Below are 16,935 nucleotides of genomic sequence, written 5' to 3'. Positions count from 1 at the left end.
TTAGCAAACTGTAAAGGAATATAAGTAGTGTGCATCAAGGCATAACTATTCCTCCTTTTGAGGTTATGGACCATGCTTTTGATAAATGATGAGTATCAATCTTACAGTGAAAGCAGCCCTCTGTGTCTAATATGTATCTGCATTGATTGCATACTCTGTTCCATGCTGTGTCAAGCAATCTTATTACACCTGTCAATGATTGACAGGTGGGTATTTCTTTTCTGCTCTCTTTTTGGTTTGGAGTTAATTACAGTATGACATTTATTCCACAACAGAATGTAAGATTTGCAAATAACGAATTCCAGAATCTATATCTGTTCACAAGCCTTTTTTTGCTAACATGTCACATGTAAGAAGAACTTGATATGATGACATTTTCACCCTTCAGTTTGAAAATGAAATGACATCAAAACACTTCAAAGTCTCACTTTGAAGTTTGGAGGGGGACATGTAACCAAGCAAGGATATATTCGAAAATTTGGACTTTGTAGAGGTTTGCATTAGGAAGGTACATGGTCGATGGCACTGACTAGAGATTGGAATTTCAAAAGCAGTGATTCCAGATATATTGGATAATATCCAATCAAAATTGGTAGAACAGTGACAATATTCAACAAATTTCAGTCAACCTTTTAGGTATTTGTAGCCACACAGTTTATGAAGATAATTGCAAACTTGATTTTGAGTTTGACAGTGTTAAAGGTTACTATCACATTTCAAGATAACATTGTAAACAAAATTGACTCTAAAACATTCGTTATCGATGAAAAGTGATCACAGTTAAAAAATATCCTGATTTTTCTGTCCAGTTTTAAAGTACACACATATCATGATATCTGTGGTTTTGTTGAAATGCATGATGGCCAACGATTCCCACTGTGTTATGTTTGCACCTGATTCTGCATGTTCTATTGATTACGTAGGCGGACAGAGTCCAGAAGTGGGAATAGAAGGGTTGGCCCAATCTGTCGGTAAGACCCCACCACTATCCTTCCCCCTCCCTTTATTCTTTTCCTCAAATAAAACCCTGCATCCAGGACTATTGGCTGCCATGGGTGAAACTTGTGTAGGACTGATCATGGCTGTTAGACTTTGTCATTTGTCCTGGCATGCAGACTTATCATTACTGTTATGTGCCTGGAATATGCCTTCCAATATGTTGTCTGTTTATTCTGTATTCAGTTTCCATATTTATTTGTTTGTGTGCATGATTGTGTGTAATTTACAAATCATTGTTGAAAAGTGGTTATGCTATCGTGTCTTCAACTACTGGGAGTGATGGCGAGTAGCTGTTAAACAACAAACGAGGCACATCATTTTGTTCCATGTTTAAGTAGTGTAATATTCATGAATATTTCAGAGGATAATATAGTTTGAATATTTTGTTTAAACTCATGCATTGTAAGAATTGTGTCCTAATCAAGGGTGCAGCTTTAACTTCAATGAAGCAATTGGACAAATTCTCACTCTGGTCATCTTCATAATTATCATCATCAACAATAAAAACAACAATGCTGCACCATTTTCTAATGGCACTTCACAGATGTGTGCATCACAGCTATATATGTGTCTATTTTTTGCAATAAATGGTTAGTCGCATTGTATTGGATCCTCGGTTGCCTTGTGGTCTAAACCTACATCATCCTCTCCTTTCACACTTGTCCCTTGAAGCTTGTAAACTCATCCTACACTGTAAACATACTCTTCATGCAGAGAAACAAATGCCATGAAAAGTTAATAATCCTTCAGAAGGCACCATCACTCTGGGCTACTTGTGTGGTGTTTCTATTCCATCTATTGCACATGCCTCCGACTGAGGCTCATCATATTTAGACTTGTCATAATGCACTTGTGCACCAGACGTCACGACGGGTTATATTTGTAGTTATCCCTACATCTCCACCACACGCACTGCCACATGCCTTGGAACAAAAATGCATTTTCATTCTGCACAGTTTTAACATAATTCACAGCACCATTATTTTTCTCAAAAACCATTTGTGAATAACTTGGTTCATTGCGACTGTTTTGTGGAAATTTTCAAATTTCACATGTTTTTGATTCTGTGGAATCAAAATATAAAGTATTACATACAAGAAGCAAAATAGTTCATTGCAACTGATTTACATATTGCCCTACATCGACATAAATTTGAATAAGCAAAACATTTGCCTATTTCTATCTTCGCGCTACTTTCATGTCGCTAGAAATGTGTGAAAATTTCCACTCTGAAAATTTCCACTTTTGCAGTATAGTGAATTCACTGTCTTCCCACAGGTTTGCAAGGTGCAGAGAAAGGAAAAATTAGAAAAGAACAAAATGTGAAGGTGATGTGCTGTGATTGACAGTAAAACATTTATGATGATTGATTGACATAACTCAAATGAACATTAGATGTGTTGATTTCAGTCTTGAGTCTGTTTATATTGCACTCTAATTTCTTGCAGTCTTTCCCAGTAAAAACTGAGATAACAATAATGAACTATTTCTAATGCAGGCTCTGTGATTGGCAGCATGACACACATGGCGGAGTGCAATCCACCAATGGGAATGGACGAATGTGATGAGGATGTGCCCCCAGCCCCACAGATGTTTTCAGCCATGCAAGGTTTGTGGAACACAGATACAATCTGTCCAAGTAAATGAAAAAGGTTGGGTAGGCAGGGAAGGATAGCTTTGGTGATAATACTTTTGAAAAGAAGATAAGTTACAGCTTGAAAGGAAGAGATGCAATAGTTAGAGATTAAAATTAAATCCACTTACTGATCCTGAAAGTTTCTAAAGTAACATTGTTCTAATTCAGGGGTTCAAAATTAACTGTTAAGCTGCTGCTGTCATGAGCCACTGCCGTGATTTGGTGGAACAGTATTGGGCAGCCCTTGATATCCCATTGCATGTTATACCACTTATTTCAAAGGTTCTCTCCCACCAGTAGTAGCTGGTTTTATGACATCTGTATTGACCACTGTACAAGCCTAGGGAGGGCAACATATCATTACAGAAATTATAGTGACTTGCTGTCCGTTGAGCTGTAGTTTCATGATCACTCTATGGTGTGATCTTTCTCTGTTGCGAATGTGATCAAGCAGCACACTGACCACAATCTGCCCGATGGTGTTATCCACTGAAATTAGCCACAAGGGCAAAACTATGCATGAAATTTGCCTAAATATCACCTTGATAGAATTTCTTTCATCCATTTCTGTCAGTTAAATAACCTGTTTATGGATCCATCCCAGTAAAAGGATACAGGACCTCAGCCTGGGCAGTGGGTTCAGCAACACTTATTGCTGTCTACACAGTCCCACTCATATATTTTTCATGTTTGTGTAGTTTCCATGGGCATTAGAGAAGCATGGTGGGAAGTGAAAAATTATATGTCATTATAAGTCTCTAGAATTTATAAATCTTATATGATAAACCTTGTAGTATGCTCCAAATCACATCCTTTGGCATTTCTGCTACCAAAGCATTCTATTTGGATGATCTCCTGTTGACACAGACCTTTGTTGTGGACAAATTTGCTGGTCCCTTGAATAGGCTCCACCACCTGTTGTGAGGGCCTTCCTGTCAGTAAATATGTGCAGTTAGTACACCAAAAAGTGTGGTAATCAAGCCTTGTTCTTTCTCAATAATGTATTACCCCAGCCGCTTCCATGCCCCGCCCATCGAGCCAGGAGTTCCGACGTGTGGCAGGCCAGACACTCTCTCAAAGCCAACAGAACCTTGTCTCTGCTGGGGGCACCCAGCTGATCCACCGGAGCCACCCCCAGCAGCCGGCCAAGCCACAAGCTGGCACCAGCATAGGCACCACTCCAGCACCTCCTGGAGCAGGATCCGTCAGTGGCAATGGAATGACGACAAACAAACCAAAATATATTCTTGGTGGAGACAGGTCAGTGGAAATAAACTACATTTTAATTTGTTGGGAAAATGCAGTATGGTATCACCTAGATGATTTTTCAATCAGTAGCTACTGCCTGTAGATGAAGAAAGCAATAATGGATTTATGATTGATACTTTGTATAGCAAATATTTTGGGTGGTTTGATTTTCATGAAATTTCGCGAACCGACTGATGTTTGTGACATTAGCAACATGCAAAAATATTTCCATCTGAAGCAGAAATGCCATGCATAATATCCCCAACATGAAAAACTGCCAGTTGTGTCTCTTGAAAATGCAGTATACTTATTATTCTGTCGTTGAGGTTGTTGATTGTAGATTTAACCTTCGCATAATTGTGTGACAAGTACTGATCTGCAAAATATGCAAGCAAAAGATATGTTGTGTACAATATTATCACAGGTGCAGCAGCTAATTTAAAGGCTTATTGAGTGTGGTGATGTGTTGAATATTCATTTGATATATGTATGTGTCTCTGTTTGTTCTCCTTACAGCAGTTTTGAGCGGATGTCTTCCCAAGATTCCTCAAGCTCGCTACCCAGCACCTCATCCCTGGGGAGCCCCCAGCAACCCCAGGGACCACCTCTCCCTCAGACGGCCTCCACATCGTCACTAACCTCCTCCCAATCTCAAGGCATGGGTGTTTCTCCTCCTCCTCCTTACCCCAACCCTAACCACCCTGGCCATGCTGCCACCAACCCATCCTTTGTTGCTGCCAGTTCAGTTGTTGCCACCACTAGCCATGCCCCACATCCATCTAACCACACCACTCATCCACATTCCACTCATCCTCCCCATCCATCCGCCTCTGCTGCCCGCCATTCATATCGCGACAAACGCTCCAGCACGCACCCCTTACTCAACTTCAAGCGCAATTCTTTTGACTCTTCTTTTCCTCCCTACTCCGCCTCCACCCTGCCCCCATTGGACAGTCAGTCTACCTCCCACTTGCCCAACTCTCGCTCCGACTCCACCCTATCTGCCCTGGGTGTGCAGAGACCACTGAATGGCAGGGGTCGAAGGGAAAAGGACTCATCACGGGTAAAAACAGCCAACAAAAACAGCACAAAGCTGAGAAGAGGTGTGTAGGCGTGCATTTAGCTTTCTTATTGTATGTAAGGTATGCTCAGTAGTTCAGATTCAATTCAGGCATAAGTTGTACTCCTGGCTACATCACAAACAAACAAAATGTGAGAAATGGACACAGTAAAAAAAAGTGGACATTAACCTCCCTGTAAGAAATGCATGTGAGATTCAAGAAGTATGGCATGAAAGTGAATACTAAAAACTTGATGGAAGTTGACAGCAAATGCACAAAACTTGTCTTGTGTCAGCATTGCACAGATTTTACAGCTGGTTCTCTCCTGAGGTGCTTATAGAAGCAACCACGCGATTACAAAGAGAAAAAGTGACTTCTTGTAACACAGTATTTTTACTATTCATGATAGTTTGCACCTGTGCTTTTGACTAATTTCCATCACTGGTTGTGAATTGTCTAGAAAAACAGTTATTCCTTCTGCTGCATGAGTGTTGTAAGCACCGGCAAAAGCAAACTAAATTGTTTCCTAATGTCAGGCATGGAGAAAAAAACCTCAGTAGAAAGAGGGTCATGTTTCAAGTTAAAGGGTGTGACCCATGTGGTAAAGATACGTGTTCTGTGATGAGATTTCATGAGGCTAGTTACTCATCTTTTGGGGAGAAGAGATGGCTGAAAGAATAGCATTAAATGTCAATCTCAGTTTTATAAGATTATTGGTTCTCATATCAATACAGATATATAAAAGGAAAAAAAAAACTTACTTCCTGATGTGGGTCTTAAAACATCATTTTGTAGTTTGCTGTGTTAGATAGTATGAGAAGAGTCAAGAACTTAAGTGTATGGAGTGACATGTACAGTGTTCCCACTAACGTGCATCTTGTTGCTAACTTTTAGAGGAAAATTCCCTTGGCCGAAGAGGTATGTATGGATGGATGTACAAATACACCACATACATGAATCCAAAAATGTACACAGTGTACAATATGTGAACTGCACATTGGTTTCTCATTCACTTGAGACTTCTTATGAACACTGGTAGTGACAAACCCCAGGAGTGTGCACACCGAGCCTTTCACATGTTACAAGATTGAGACCGTGTCGTGAGATTTGGCAGATAATCATATCATGGCGTAAAACCCAAAGAGATCAATGACTATCACATGAGCCTGATATTTATGAGAATCAGAGTATCAAAAAGCTGGAAATTTTGGAGATTGAATGGCTGAATAGTAATAATTAAAAAAAAAAAAAAAGTATATATGTCCAGTGTACTGCTATTGAAGGTTGTATGGCAGTCATGGAGAGAGCAAATCTTGTTGGAGCATACTCGGACCTCAGATTTGGATGAAAACGTCATATTTGGATGAAAACTTCATACTTGATATGACTCTGCATTTGTCTTCATTCACTCCCTTCAAGCCCAACACACAAACCTTTAATATTTTGATGCTGAACTTGAAATCAAATCTTCCATACTCATATATTTTTCCTCCTGTTTTGTTTGTTTCTCATTGACAAAAATGGCAACAAATGCACAAATAGAACATTTTAAAGGTACTTTTTACAATACACTTACAATGCATTTTGTATTTACTACTCTTTCTTGCATTTTTCTCGGACAAATGTTTGCCCTGAAAGACAGTGCATATACCCTACAATGCTACCTCTTATGCCTCTCTTCTAAAAGCTACACTTTCTAGAGCATTTACAAATTTAGTGTCATTACTTTCAACAGTTGTACCTTGGTATTCTCATGCAGTAATGAAGCAGCTTGTGCGTACCTGCCAACTGTTATAGGAACAGTCCTTATTTCTTAGGACAGAAGAACTTTCATTCAACCTGTATTGAGGAGATGGGTGAAATTCCCATTTCTGCATTATTTTCTTCCATTCATTCCTATTTCCTGAATTTTAGGGTTGGCAGGTATGCTAATATACAGCATTTGTAGCAAACTAGCATATTTACTGTGCAGAATTAAAGATTTGCAACCACTTCATCACCTCCTGCTAAGACCATTTCAGAAAACTGTTGAAAGCTTTGTAGAACAGATTGCTTTTCCCATATCCCACCCTTTCCCCTATAAAAATCTGCTAGCCTGGATTTTAATTGAAGAGGGAGAATCCAAACATGGAGTATTTTGGTGCTGTGAGGAAATGAAATTCTTGTAACAAAACGCTTGAAGTGTCATTGGCTAGGAGTCTACCAACCATATTCTGCTTTTAAAAAAAAAAAAAAAAATGTAAATTCCAGCTAACATGTAGCAAAAATCTAAGACAGGATTGATGACAGTATCTGAGATATTAAAATAGATGAGCTTGGTTTCAGATTCCAAACATAATGGCTTTTACCAAAACCAAGTTGGCATATTCCTCAATGTTGTGTCTTGTTGCTGAAGCCAGGGCAGCTCTGCATATAGGAATTGGGGGGTCTAGGGCAATTACCCCTTGGGCAGTTACCCCAGACCCTTTCCCTGACCCTAACCCTAATGCTAAATCCTGAACCTAAACCTAACCCTAACCCTTAACCTAATCTTTACTCTAACTGTATCACTAACCAGTATTTAGCCGAGGGTTAATTGCCCTTGAGGGGTAATTGCCCTGATACAGAATTGAGCTCTTGCAAAATAGCATTTCAAATATTTACCTTCAATTAAGAAAGAGAGGGGTAGCCAAGGTAGTTAGTACTCCATCATAAATTATTGTCCAATATATATCTCAGTCTATAAAAGAGGTTAAAGAGAAATATTAACCACCATGTCGCCAAGTAATGCGTAGTGAGTCATTTGGTCACTGCCATATTAAACTCTGCTCATTTTTGAAAATCTTGTGTTTTGGCCAACACAGTGTGTTACGTACACTCGTATAAATTCTTTGAAGTACTCCTTTGCCTCATCTGCATCTCAAGAAAAGAATCTTTGCAGTCAGGCATGGCTAGATCAATCACACACATGCTGGAATGAAGACTATCTAAACACATTGGCATCATCTTCTGAGTTAAGACACAGTTTTTGAAGCCTCTGTGTCTCCTACCATTGGTATAACAGTGTACATTGAGCTTGAGATGGCTACTTACCTGTAACGCTTTCCCTGTCATGAAATCATGCCTGTCTATCCAAATACAATGTATGTGAGTGCTTGTAATTGCACAAGAAAATGCAAAAGCTAAAAGCTTGAAGCTTTGTACATTGTTTCAAGCAATCGCTCACGTCATACTGGGGCATAACAAGATCGGCTATGCAAGTCAGTTCGTCTGTTGAGTATATTACTGCCTTGATTCTGGTGTAGAAACGTCGTGCTCATGCTCATGTATGTCCCAGATATTTTTAGGAGCAGTTTTCTTTTCTTTTTTTTTCACCTTTAGTGTCAAACCAAATTAAAAATGGCTTCTCACAATCTTGATCTGCCTGCTAACTTTATAAATCTGGGCAGTTAAGCTTTAGTGCTCAGACATGTTAAGTACTGATATCTGGAATTTTCAGTGAGCAATGTGTTACATTCTTCTCCCCAATCCAACCACCCACATGATTAGCGGGAGTGCTGAAAATCTGACACAAACACAACAATAGCTGCTATGTCCACCAGCCCCCCCCCCTTCCCCCTCCACTCCCTCGCTGTTCAAAAGGTGCTTGCTTTTACATATTCACACATCGTTTATAGCTTTGAGTTGATCTTTGAGTTGACAGCATGTCTGTTTATTTACACTAACTTCACCCATTTACCAAGGAGAATTATTGAATGCGCCATTTGGGTTTATGTTGAACACATAACACCTAACATGTAGTTCTATAAGTTTGGTTGCATGGACCATTTTGTGTGCATTATGTCAAGGGCAGATTTAACATATGTATGAAGACCTCCACAAAAAAGATAACAATATGCAAATTACATCATAATATGGTGTAGATGTTGTAGAAGTGGGAACAGACATAATAAAAATTCATATTTCATGGTGATGTATGAGGAAATGCCTGTCATGGATTTGACACTGGTGTGTAAATTATATTTCGTAGTGATGATTTTTCAGTGTATAGTAGGGAAAAGATAGGTATTACATAGTGTAGATATCGGACGGCTTTTCAATGTGCATCAATTTCAGAGTGAGCCATGAAAGTTTTTACATGAACCAGACATTTGATTAAACAAATTTGCATGTCGGTTTGATTGTCTGACATAGATGTCTTTCGAAGAGCTAGTGGTACACCAGAATCTATGTGAATAAAACATTTTAAGTTATTTAAAAGACAGAAAAACAAATGAAATAATCCCTTGGAAGGAATTATAATCCCATTTTTAATGCCAGTATTTTTGATATTCATTATTAATTTTCTGTACACTTGCAATTTTTATCACTTGATGTGCCTGCCTCACTATGCATAATAGTTATAGAGAGCTTAGCCACAAACAGTGTGCAGCTGGTACAGTATCTCTTACCTAGGTACTCGACCCCAGCACTTTGGTCATAGGTGTACCAATCAAAATGCTGATCCTTGATGTGTCAAGCATATGGGTGTGCAAAGAAGCCAGTTAATGGCCCCCAAAGAAACAACAATTATGACAAGATAATGACTTTGCAGTAACACTATAATACTCTCTATTTTCATTAACCTTAAAAAGAAAAATGACTAAAATTACAGCTTTGTGGGATTACATCAAATAAATGATATCAAGCAGTACCACTAGCTTAATGTCACTGACTTCAATGCCCTACTCACTGCTGCCGCTTCACAAAAAATGACACAATGCATTCTAGTTGAGATCCTATTCAAGAACTTTGACTGTATTTTATTCCAAAAGTGATAGTGAAGGATTGTTATTATTATTTTTTTTAATGAGACAAATGCAATATGCCCCCAAAATATTGAACTTTCGACTGATAAACCTCTCCTTAACGTTGATGGAACCCATGAACTGAGAGTAGATCTGTGAAAATCATTCTGCCTGCTCTTTTTCTGTAGGTCATTCTTTCTCTAACAGTTACAGAGCTTTGTGTGTTTTTATTTATAGTTGTTGAATTCAGATTCCTCATTTTTAGGTGAATTGAATGTGAATGTGATGTGTATAGAAAATTGATTTTGTCTTGCTGTATAATTAGTTTTTCAAATTCTTTTCTTAATGTGCCTGCCTGCAAATCGTAGCATGCTTGTTTTTATCAGCTTCTTTCTGATGTGCCTTGTTACTTTGGGTGTCACTATCAAAATATGTGTACAGCATTGTGCCTTAGTGTAAGAATGCAGGAAATGTCCCACCTTTTAGAGGAAAAATTTACACTTTGCAGGTCAGACCTATATACACCCACTTCTTAGTAATACTTTAATCAATGACAGGGCAGCTCTGCCTTATCTCGCATGATGTATCAAGAAGGGGACGTAGTTGTTTGAATGCATTCAAAATGGTTCATGTACTCATATCCAATGCGTTTGAACTGGAAATATGTCAATGAACAGCACTGATATATTGGTTTGAAATTTATGTAAACTGGCTTGTTCAATTTTGTTGTTAATATGATTATCATGTAGCTTATATAAAATTATGAACTTAATACCTCTACTCACAAAAACCATTTGGTATGGGTGAACATGAGATCACTAATTTCTGACAGACTTTCTTGGAACATCAGACATTTGCAGACAGCCGTTCTCAAATCCCCCCCCCCCCCAAAAAAAAAAAAAAAAAAAGTTCAAATTAAATGATTTTTTTTTTTTATTTGGGGTAGGCAAGAGGTAACATTTCAGGGCTGACTATTTTTAGAAGTGAAGGTTTACTTGCAAAGTGACTTAGTTTGAACCTTTTGGTAATTGATCTCATGAAGATTTTAACAAGACTTTTGTGTAGCTTAAAAATGTTGTCATGAAGTTGCTACAATGTCTTGCAAATGCCTGGTAATGGATTACACACCATTACATAAATTCAATAACATTTGATAATTGGTATTATAAGAAGTACATGCATGTTTTTTTTTTTTTTTTTTGGTTTGTTGTGTTTTTTTGTTGATAGTGTAGGGTTCCTTAAAATGCTCATCACTGTCTTTATATGTGTTGATGGTGGTCTTTCTCATTCCTGTTTGCGTTCCTCCAGATCAACTCAAGAAGTTGGGCATGATGCCAACTGCAGAAGAGGAAGTGGCTTCATCCAGTGATGGCGACATCGAGGTCACCAAGAAAAAGCACAGGTTACGCCTGCCACGGCTGGGAACAAAGCAAGACAAGATCAAGACCAGCTGATAATCGCTTGCTGCCCAAACTAGGACTTGTTAAGAACTGCCGACATAGAACGAAGTGCATCGGACTACATGAAAGCCAGGCACTGCACCTGTGACTGCGTGCATTTGTCCACCATTTCATAGAAAGAGACGATGATAGAAGCACAGTGCTGACTTTTCTCTGTGGGACATGATTGCACTCTTGTCAGCTACAGAGAAATCACTGAAATCTGCTTTTATGTGTAAACCAACAAAAAGAAAAACACACACAAAGAACGACAATAGCTGCATCAAGTCAAAATTGACCAAAGCAAATACAAGCATACCAGCTAGTACAGAGCTACCATAGGAAGGAGACAGGAGTTTGATGCTACACATGAAATGAAATGGCAAGGATACATCTTTAGTACTCAATGACAAAATATTAATATGGAGTTCTTATGATGTTTTACGCTGTATGTGTCATTGTTTTGCTCTTGCCGTTTACCACTGTGCTTGAATGATACTAGCATGTGGATTCCTTGTTTCACCTCATGTGACCATTACAGATTAGTTTTAGTGTCCTTCAGTGTCCACTGTTAATGAGAGCTTAGCATTGATCAGAGTGACTTTGCAACAACTCATTGGGTATAGAAGCATTTAAGGGAAGTTTTGCAACATGTGCAGGTTGACTTATAATAAAAGAGAATAAAATCAAGAGAATGATGGAATTAACAGTAAAATATATATAAAACAAGAGAATTGACTTTCGAATTTGGCATGTGCTTGTGAAACAGTAATATCAGTGGCAATGATATGCAAACTAGATGAAGTCATACCCTCATCGGTCTCTCAGTAGCTTGCTCATACATCTTTGCTAAATTTCCTTATTTGAATAGAATTTAAAGATTCTTCACATCAAATTACTGAAAGTCTGTAATCATCTTAAGCTCAATTTACCCAAGAACCCCGTGGAGCTATTGCATCCATTGTCTGTGGGATGTACATTATTGTATGTTGTCTATACATTTTTACAATTTCACCCATTTTTCTTTAGAAGACCCATTGTCTCATTCGTAAGCAAACTTGTCACAAATCATTCTTAGTGATGGAGGATAAAAAGTTGTTCAAACAGTTCAGATGGCCCCCATAGGAACCCAGGCACAGGGCCCTTAAGGCCCAAAGGTGACTTAATTACAAAGATTTTCTTCCTCAGATCCAGAAGAAATATAGTTCAGTGGCATTGCTTTTCGATGATATCAAAGCTAGTAAATACAAGTTGTCCTTAACAGTAGCAGTTGTGCCTATTTTGTCACCTAAGATTTACATTTTATTTTCATGATTTCAGATTTCACCAAACTTGGAAAGAATCATTCAAAGGGGCAGGTTGATATAAAAGTTGTCCAAATTGCGGAAGTGGCCCCAGGGGGTATGGCAAGCTCAAAGAGCCAAATCTGTGTGAATTTTAGATATGTTTTTTATTTTCTTTTTGTTTTTCTAGATCCAGAAGTAGTACACCTAAGTTGCCCTGTCTTTGGATACTGAATTAGAAGTAACTACCACTGTGTCCTTGGCTACTGCCAAGTGATTCCCTGAGATGCTCTTGTAAGAGGCAGGTGTCAGAGTCACTAGATTATCTTTCAAAAATGACACCAAAACTCTTTGATGAATGATGAATCAGAGTGTTATGAGATGCTGACATCATAACCTTATCTCATTGACACATGTGGGACTGAAAGAACAATTTCTTAAAAACTCCAGAAACTCACTCTGATTTTTGTAAAACTTTCATCACTCTATGCTCTTTCACCCAAAGTAGATTGTAGACCAAAGATATCACACCTTCTCATACTGTGCAGGAAAAGAATGGCATGAGACAGGAAGAAAAGATGTCAAAAGTTTGTAAATCAAAGAACCAAAGTTTTGTTCATAGAGGCTATTTGTTCACGGAGTAAGACTTTACTGCATGCAGTCTCCTTTGTCAATATCATATAATGTATGCAATGAGCCAATAAGGTATGGGTACTGGGTAGGGCTCTGGGTTCTTAATGGTAGTGAGGAAAATTTATGTACTGTGAAAAGGCTTGTAGACAGGAAGTATTTAAAGTAGGAGCAATACTTTTGCAGTTAACAATATTTCCAGAAAAGTGTTAGATGAAAGTTGGCCTAGCTTGAAACTTGAAAAGTGGATACTATAGAGTCAGTTACCACCATACAAACCACGCTTGACATAATTTTGTGTAATTTTGGGGAATAGAGGAGATGGCATCCACACTTTAGAATGATGGAATTATATTGTGATGACTGAAAAGATTGTCCTTGATGATATAGTGATTTACAGCTTTGCTTATGACACCTCTGTATGAGCTTCTTTAATGTTGGAATGGTACATTTTTCCTTATTTTGTAGAGACAGCTAATTGGGATTGTGCATTTTATAAGTTACTGCTAATTTAAGCAAAATAATGTGTATTTTCTTTTCCTTCTCATGAATACATAAGCGTACATTTTAATTTTAAGATTTGTGAAATTCGTTTTAGAACAACTTGAGGGTAAGGTTATGTCATTTAGAATGGAAATGATGTATATAGTCTTTTGATATATATAGGAGAGAACTTTTTTTTTTCTTTTGGCTTGGAAATTTAGTATCATATTACAGGTTTGCACTTTTAGCAGTGCCTGTATCTTCAATAGCAAGAGCTTTCTTATTTGTCTCTTTTGTACGTGAATACATTCAGGAAGGGCTGTGACTGTGAATAAATACATTTTAAGACAATATTTCCTTACTTTCAGTTACCCTAGCAATTATACGAGACTATAATTTACCATTAGAATACCAAAAAAAAAAAAGAAAAAAATAGTTTGTGTTTTTGAAACTCTTGTCATGTTATCAAATTTAAAGTAAAGGCACAGACTGCTGCTTCGTATAAAAGCCATTTGAATGTTACAATTCCAAGTTCCCAACACATCTGTTTTACATGTGAATCTTTGGTTCATGTTATGTTTGTTGAAATTCATTGTACGTGAAAATAATACTAACTGATAAACTATTCAATATTCAATGATGATCATGATAATATCACCTTGTAGGAAGTATAGATAACATAAACAGTCATTTGAGTGAGCTGAGAGGCATAGGAGGAGGTCAAAGGTCACTTTAATAATTTGAATTGAAAATGTCATATTCTAGGCATTACTTTAAAGGCAGGAAAGTTCAATGACACTTTCATTTGATACAGTAAAATGAAATGGGTTTAGAACTTTGCATCTCTGCGTAAAACATTTAAAAGTTAGACCTCAAGGTCTGTGAACAAGGTCAATTAACTATCTCCGTCCTTTAATCTTTTATTTTTTCTTTCCACTGCAGGCTTATTACTTGACTAAGAAATCAATGTGAATGCTTTGTGCATTTTAGGAAATGGCCACTTCAACATGATAGGGAAGCCGAAATAAGAGGAAATAGTAAAACAGTGGTATTTGGAAAAAATATTCTGATTACTGTAAAACATGATATATTTGCGGCATGAATTTTTCGCGAATTGGAGCCGACGGCCTTTTTTGCGGCATGAAATTTTCGCAGACTGCCACTGGCATTCAATGCCTATATAGTGTAGAAAAGAACTTTCGCATGCATTTTAATTTCGCGAATCTTCGCGCTCGCGAAATTTGAGAAATTAAAATGCACGTGAACATTCCTCGTTTTACAGTATGTAAGTCTTAGCTGCACAAAATAACTTGATTTCTTTTTGTCTTTGGTACAAACAGTAGCCTTGTCTACTTATTCACTCTTCATACTGGACTTGGCATGAAAAACATAGTAATATTAAATGGTTGTAAGAATCTCAAATTACTGCACCAGGCTATTTCCTCCAAAGCTTGTGGGGCACATCAGAAAGACAATAAGATCACTTCTTTATTGTGATGGTCTATTTCTCTGTATGTTTTTTCAATATGCACTGAATTTCATTCTTTCCGATCACCTTCAGTGAAGTGCCATGTTTTTCATCACCATCCTCTAAAGAGGATAACATCTTTGATGTTAGCATGAGAATATTAATCTTTTATGTTCTGTGCTTTTGTGTTTCTGTCTTGATTTAATGCTGTGCCCACATTCATTTGTTGTTGATATTTTTTTATCTCTGGTTGAATATTTGAGCTGTGAGTGTGCATAAGTGGAAATGAAGTCATCTGTATTACATCATCTAAATTTGCTGAGTGGTAGGACTGACAGACGCTGTCCTATTGTGTTTTGTTTTTCCCCTTTAATGTGCAAGGCTTTTCTCTATTAAAATTCAAATGGCACTTGGGCTGTCTAATCCAGGTTGTTGTGATAAGCATGTGTGGATGGAAGATTAGCAGTGTTCATCATCCATTGAGAGCAGGGCTTGCAGACTTTCATAAGCATTCAAGGCCATTTTAGTTCTCAGTTTATGGCACATGTGTGTAAGAAGACCAAAAGATAGTCTGTACAGTGTACTCCCGTTATAACGAACATGGTTATAACGAAATTCCAGTTGCAACTAAGTAAAAATTCGGGCCGCAATATTATCCACACTGTGCTTTTTTATTGTGTATTTGTTCGGTTATAACGAAATTTCGATATAGCGAAAGAAAACTGCCAGTCCCAAGGACTTCGTTATAACGGGAGTCCACTGTATTTATTGTCGGGGAAATGTTCTGCGGAGACTGTGTTTGGCTTCACGGAATCCCTCTTCTATACAGACTGAAGGCTCTCATACTGTGGGGTGGGGGGGGGGGGGGGTGCTCTAGCACAGAAACCAATGTGATCTGCTAACGGATGCATTTCCAGTGATCAGTAATCGCCATGTGTTAGCTTGTCATTTAGCGTGTCAATGAGCTATGTCTTTTTCCATGAAAATTCCTGCCAAATCTTTGATATCTCAAACAGCTGGTGAGCGCATTGTATTTACTTTTACTATTTAAGTTCAAATTTGCTGATCTAGGACTGTAAGTTTACTAGATGTAATCGAGGAGGATGAGATTCCACACACTTAGCATGTCCATAGGGACAGTGGTGAAGCATCCCCCCACAGTGATGTCTATGAGAGGCTTCTGTCTTTCTCCTACGAGAACCGTCATGGAATCCCATTTTCTGTGTTCACTTATTCACTAATGAATTATGTCAATTTCTGGTCAGTTTCCCTTTGTTTGCATTTATTATAAAGTTAAAGAAATGTTAGAAAACTCCTCCAAACAGATGGATTTTTGTGTCTAGTATGTAGGGTGACCAGTTGTGGAGTCAAAGATAAAAGTTTGTGGGGCAGCAAGCTGTGTAAGTTGGGAAAAATACTTGTCCTTGGCTGAACAAAAACATGTTGAGAGTTTTAATATGCAGTCACACAGGAGTCATTTTGACATTGTATCATTGCTTTTCATGAAAACCCTCTCACAAGAAGTATTTGGCGCTTAAGTCAGCTTTTACAGCATGACGTCATACCTGCTATTGTCATTTCACAAGAAGCTCTCTCCACATCTATCATAGCTGCAACAATCACTGTGTCCTTGGCACTGGTTGGACAATGGCCAGTTAGCTGCCAGTATTTCTGGTCATACTTTGGAAATTGCAAATACTGCAGCTTGAAATGATTGCAAATCTCCCTCTGTAAAGGGACCCAATATGAGTATATTGCTGTGTTTCTGTGTTTGTATGTTTGTATGTTACTTCAGTTGTTTAACATCTATGAAAATTATGCTTGTGAAGAGTTACCATATAGGTCTACTTGTATCAGACGGCAGTGCATCACTGGTGTACAAGGAAGCTGTCTTCAGTGTTAATACCTATACAAGAGATGTT

The 16,935-nt window shown here is 38.0% G+C and overlaps 1 protein-coding gene across 1 annotated transcript in view; it reads left to right on the top strand.

The window, feature by feature from the left end:
- LOC139709884 (stromal interaction molecule 2-like) overlaps positions 1-15,866 on the top strand; it is an 82,364-nt gene extending 66,498 nt beyond the window's left edge. The window contains exons 10-14 of the mRNA XM_071621838.1: positions 924-971; positions 2,498-2,608; positions 3,649-3,895; positions 4,400-4,986; positions 11,019-15,866. Coding sequence (XP_071477939.1) covers positions 924-971; positions 2,498-2,608; positions 3,649-3,895; positions 4,400-4,986; positions 11,019-11,164 — 1,139 coding nt within the window. The 3' untranslated portion in view covers positions 11,165-15,866. The remainder of the gene's footprint in view (positions 1-923; positions 972-2,497; positions 2,609-3,648; positions 3,896-4,399; positions 4,987-11,018) is intronic.
- The last annotated feature ends 1,069 nt before the right edge of the window (positions 15,867-16,935 follow it).

This window comes from Diadema antillarum, unplaced genomic scaffold (genome assembly GCF_040938485.1).
Source record: "Diadema antillarum isolate AM-2024a unplaced genomic scaffold, OU_Dant_1.0 seq00001477_RagTag, whole genome shotgun sequence".
Taxonomy (NCBI): domain Eukaryota; kingdom Metazoa; phylum Echinodermata; class Echinoidea; order Diadematoida; family Diadematidae; genus Diadema; species Diadema antillarum.
The sequence above is the reverse complement of the archived record's forward strand: the minus strand, read 5'-3'. Positions and strand labels throughout refer to the sequence as shown.